Here is a 5000-nt window from a genome sequence, read left to right on the forward strand (position 1 = left end):
ATCTGTACTGTGGTGGTTGTGGTTTATGCTGTGGTAGAGGTCCCCGTTAGTACTGTGGCAGGTTTGAGTCGCTGGGCTGTGGTCTGCCTGAGAGCCAAGCCGTAGTGGTCTGCGGCTCCTGTCCCTCCTGGTGGGGACGTCACTGGTCTGGAGGTGGTGACGGCGTGGTCTGTTCCGTGTACCTGAGATCTGCTGGTCGTTCATGGTCTCAGTGTTATGGCGATCACTGGTCTACAAGTTCGGACGGTCTGAAAATTCTTATGAATATCTGCTCTGAAAGTTCTGAAGTTCACTAGAGTTCTCACATATATATATAGTCTGAAAGTTTTAATATACTGTACCGTATACCTCTTTAGAACGCTGGGGGGGGGTGGTCTAACATACCTTTATAAGGAGTTACATAATGTTCCTCTGGTGGTGCTAAACGTAAACACACATGGTAGATGTTCTTGGTTTATCCCGTTTTTTATTTTCCTTCCTAAGAAAATAAAAGAAAGAAAGAAAGAAAGAAAGAAAGGTATAAAAGAAAATGAGAGAACGACTTGTTTCCAGTATTTTTTTTTCCTTTTTATTTATGTTGACCACTTGGGAAACATTACAACACAGAGGTAATGTTACTTGATGTTACTTGATGTTCCTGTCTCTTTTTCCGTCTAAATTTATTTTATTATTTTTTTAACACCGAAACAAGGTCCCGGTGGTTTTTTTCGGTGTTTTATTTTGGTATTGTGGGAATTCTTCTAAAAACTCAAGACGAGAAACAAATCGCCTAAACAGAATTCAGACACTCTGCTTATTCTGGTCGTCACTTCACCACTGTTCAACTTTTCCTCCTGCACCAAAGTCCAGGTCATGTCGTTTCGAATTTTCTGTAAGATTTATTATTGGTATTATTCTCGTCTGTTATTATTCACCTTTATCACAGTACTTCTTCGTCTCTATATCGTGAGGTGTATTTATGGTCGATTTGTTTTTTATTGTCTCAGATTTTTCGCCGATTTTCTTATTTTTGGTTTATCTTCGTTTGCTTTATCCAACTTTATTTGCTTTGTTTTGTTTTTAGATGTTTATAATGCATAAATTTTGACGTACAGGAATTATGAATGCAAAAGTGGAATGTTGCGTTCATTTTTGCATTCAATTAACTCATCAAGTGAAACTGGTCTTATGATTGAAACGTCAACACTTAGTTCACTTTATCACTATTTCACATTTCGTTCTTATGTTCATCCCACTTACGTTCACTTAAATAAGATTCACTTTACCATCATAAAAATTAAATGGCGTTCACTTGTGTTCGCTTATGTTCACTTATGTTCACTTTTCTTCATTATTTCATTAAAGATGTTCACTTAAATCTGAGTTCAGTTCAGTTCCTGTTAAAACGAATAAAATTCAATCTTACTTAAAAGTCTAATTCAGTCTTACTTAAACAACTAATTAGCTTTACTTAAACACCACCAAAATCAGTCTTAACTTAACTATCTAACTCAACCTTACATATAATTATTTCTACCTTTCCTCACCTGTTATTCAATGCACTAAAACAATAATATTCTAAAGTTTAATAGTTATATAAAGAAGCACTGGTTGAAACACTTTTACGTAACACAAGCAACACAAGTCTTTATGTTTCACTTGGTATATATAAAATGATGAGTTTGTATTATAACATCGTCTTTAACTATTGGTAATGTCAGTGTTATTATTGTTGTTATTGTTGTTATTATTATGGTTATTATTGTTGTTATTAATGGTGTTACTGTTATTGTTATTATTATTATTATTATTGTTATTATTATTGTTATTATTGTTGTTATTGTTATTGTTGTTGTTGTTATTGTTGTTGTTGTTATTGTTGTTATCAATGTTGTTACTGTTATTGTTATTATTATTATTATTATTATTATTATTATTGTTATTATTGTTATTATTGTTGTTATTGTTATTGTTATTGTTGTTAGTATTATGGTTATTATTGTTGTTATTAATGTTGTTACTGTTATTGTTATTATTATTATTATTATTATTGTTGTTATTGCTATTATTGTTGTTATTGTTATTGTTGTTATTGTTGTTGTTGTTATTGTTATTGTTGTTATTGTTATTGTTGTTGTTGTTGTTGTTATTGTTGTTGTTGTTATTGTTGTTGTTGTTATTGTTGTTATTGTTGTTGTTGTTATTGCTGTTATTGTTATTATTATAGTTATTATTGTTATTAATGTTGTTATTGTTGTTATTATTATTTTTTGAATCATAACTATAACAAAATATCGGTTAAATAAACTGAAAGAGAAATAACACGCTTAATCGGGGGAGGAGAGAAGGGTGGAGGGGGAGAGAGAGGTGAGAGAGGGGGTGGAGGGGGAGAGGTGAGAGAAGGGGTGGAGGGGGAGGAGAGAGGTGAGAGAAGGGGTGGGAGGGGGAGGAGAGAGGGAGAGAAGGGGTGGAGGGGGGAGGAGAGAGGTGAGAGAAGGGGTGGAGGGGGAGAGAGAGGAGAGAAGGGGTGGAGGGGGGAGGGAGAGGTGAGAGAAGGGGGGTGGAGGGGGAGAAAGGTGAGAGAAGGGGAAAGGGTCACAGCTTCACTATAGAGGGGTTACAAGCGGCGTCGTCAGGTTACCATGGTGACGGTGGCCGCCCGCCATCTTGGTTCTGGTAGATTAAAAATGTCAACATCTTTTCTATTTTATTTTTGACTTACATCCATCAGTTAAATCAGTAAGACATTAATTAAGAGACAAGAAACGACACTGGGTAGAACTTAGTGTAAACAGATAACTTTATTTAATACTAATAACAAGTCGGATGGAATAGATTAAATAGATCTAAACCAAGGTCATATAAGTTATTAAAACATATGTTAATTATTACATACATACATACATACATACATACATACATAAAATACATACATACATAATATTTCTTAAGTAAATGATTATAAAATAGCATTGCATTATTATCAAGGTAAAATCTATGATATTGTAACAGTTATATTGTAAAATGGTTATATTGAAACGCTGCTATATTGTAACATTGTACACAAAACACTGTAATGTATTCAATGTTGTTCTCGTCTCTATTCTCTGTCGTTCTCGTCTCTATTATTCTATTCATTGGTTTATCTTTGTGTGTATATTGTCTGATCTGTCTGTATTCTGTTTTTCCCTCCTTCCTGTCACTCACTCACTCACTCTCCTCCTTCCTGTCACTCACTCACTCACTCACTCTTACTCCTGCTGTCACTCACTCACTCTCACTCCTGCTGTCACTCACTGCTCACTCCTTCCTGCTGTCACCACCTGTTCACCCTTCTGTCACCACTCACTCTGCCTACCCTTCCTGCTCTCTCTGACCTTTAGCAATAATCTATCTCCTTTATAACGGTGAGTCTCATCATATAGCAAGGCTCACTACACACCTGTTGCCTACACCTGTCTCACCTTTACCTATGTATATGTTTAATAATATATCTATCTCCAGTATACATCGTGTTACTTTACAGGTAAATTATTATACATTAGTTCTTCCTCTCCTCAAATATGTATAATTTGTATAATTACGTTTAGTATAATAATTTCTTAGTTGAATTTGTGTTAAATGCTTACACTGACTAGGGGTCATGAACGTGTGTATGTATTATAATTCGTAAGCTTAAATGCATTATGTAACTCGTAAGCTTAAATGTATTATGTAACTCGTAAGCTTAAATGTATTATGTAACTCGTAAGCTTAAATGCATCACACAAATACTCACGCTTAAACGCACACAGTTGAACACATCACACAACACTCACAGTTGAACACATCACACAACACTCACAGTTGAACACATCACACAACACTCACAGTTGAACACATCACACAACACTCACGCTGGAATCACGCAAATTTAAAAGCATCACACAAACACTCACGCTGGAACGCACACAAACATAAACACATCACACGCTGGAAGGCACCCAAGCAATCATCACCTCAACCTGAGTACTCCCTCGGTATCACGCCCACAAATGTCATTATCACTCCACATTCCGCCTAGTTTTACAAGATCTCGACTCGTAGTAACAACTGATAAGATAATATATCAACAATACTCAAGATAAGAAGGAATATTTTGGTCTAAATACACAGAAAGAAGAAAAAATGTTAAATCAATTTGTCAAGATGGATGATAAGAACGTGAGTGGCGGGGCGTCAAGTAACATATGGAAAGAGAAAGAGAGAGAGAGAGTAAAGAAAGTAAGAGAGTAGAGGGTGAGGAGAAAGATAGAGGAGGAGGAGGAGGTGAGAGACAAGGGAGAAATGGAGGGGAGAATGAGAAAAACAAAGAAGTGGAAATGGTTGAGAGAGAAATTGTTGTAGCCCATACATGTGAAAGTTTATGTATGTATGTATGTATGTATGTATGTATGTATGTATAGGGAAGAAAGTTCACTCACCGCACCTCACATCCTCCCTCCTGCCCTCCCCCTCTCACCCCCCCCCCCCCAGGTAGAAGTTAACAAGGCAGGTCGTTCCAGGTTATAAAACCAGTTTATCGCCCCTACAATGGTGCCCGGGAGAGGTGCCAGAGGGTAAACTGTTTAGCTTTGAGGCTATACTGAGGCTAAGCTGAGGCTATATTGTGGCTAAGCTGAGGCTATATTGTGATAAGCTGAGGTTATATTGCGATAGGAGGCTATATTGGCTAAGCGAGGCTATATTGGGATAAGCTGAGGCTATACTGATAAGCTGAGGCTATATTGTGGCTAAGCTGAGGCTATATTGTGGATAAGCTGAGGCTATATTGTGGAAGGTTGAGGCTATATTGTGGCTAAGCTGAGGCTATATTGTGGATAAGCGAGGCTATATTGTGATAAGCTGATTGGGGAGGCTATATTGTGGGTAAGCTGAGGCTATATTGTGGATAAGCTGAGGCTATATTGTGGATAAGCTGAGGCTATATTTTGGCTAAGCTGAGGCTATATTGTGGATAAGCTGAGGCTATATGTGGATAG

At 36.8% G+C, this 5000-nt stretch overlaps 1 protein-coding gene across 1 annotated transcript in view; it reads right to left on the minus strand.

The window, feature by feature from the left end:
• The window catches only part of LOC121855881, a gene marked incomplete at its 3' end in the record, with an annotated part of 50667 nt that overhangs the window by 35453 nt on the left and 10214 nt on the right, over window positions 1–5000 (minus strand). Inside the window, exon 3 of the mRNA XM_042351046.1 lies at window positions 1–231. This exon is cut by the window's left edge and continues 511 nt beyond it. Within this exon, the coding sequence (XP_042206980.1) occupies window positions 1–231 (231 nt within the window). The remainder of the gene's footprint in view (window positions 232–5000) is intronic.

This window comes from Homarus americanus, unplaced genomic scaffold (assembly GCF_018991925.1).
Source record: "Homarus americanus isolate GMGI-L3 unplaced genomic scaffold, GMGI_Hamer_2.0 scaffold2071, whole genome shotgun sequence".
In the NCBI taxonomy this organism is placed as follows: Eukaryota; Metazoa; Arthropoda; class Malacostraca; order Decapoda; family Nephropidae; genus Homarus; species Homarus americanus.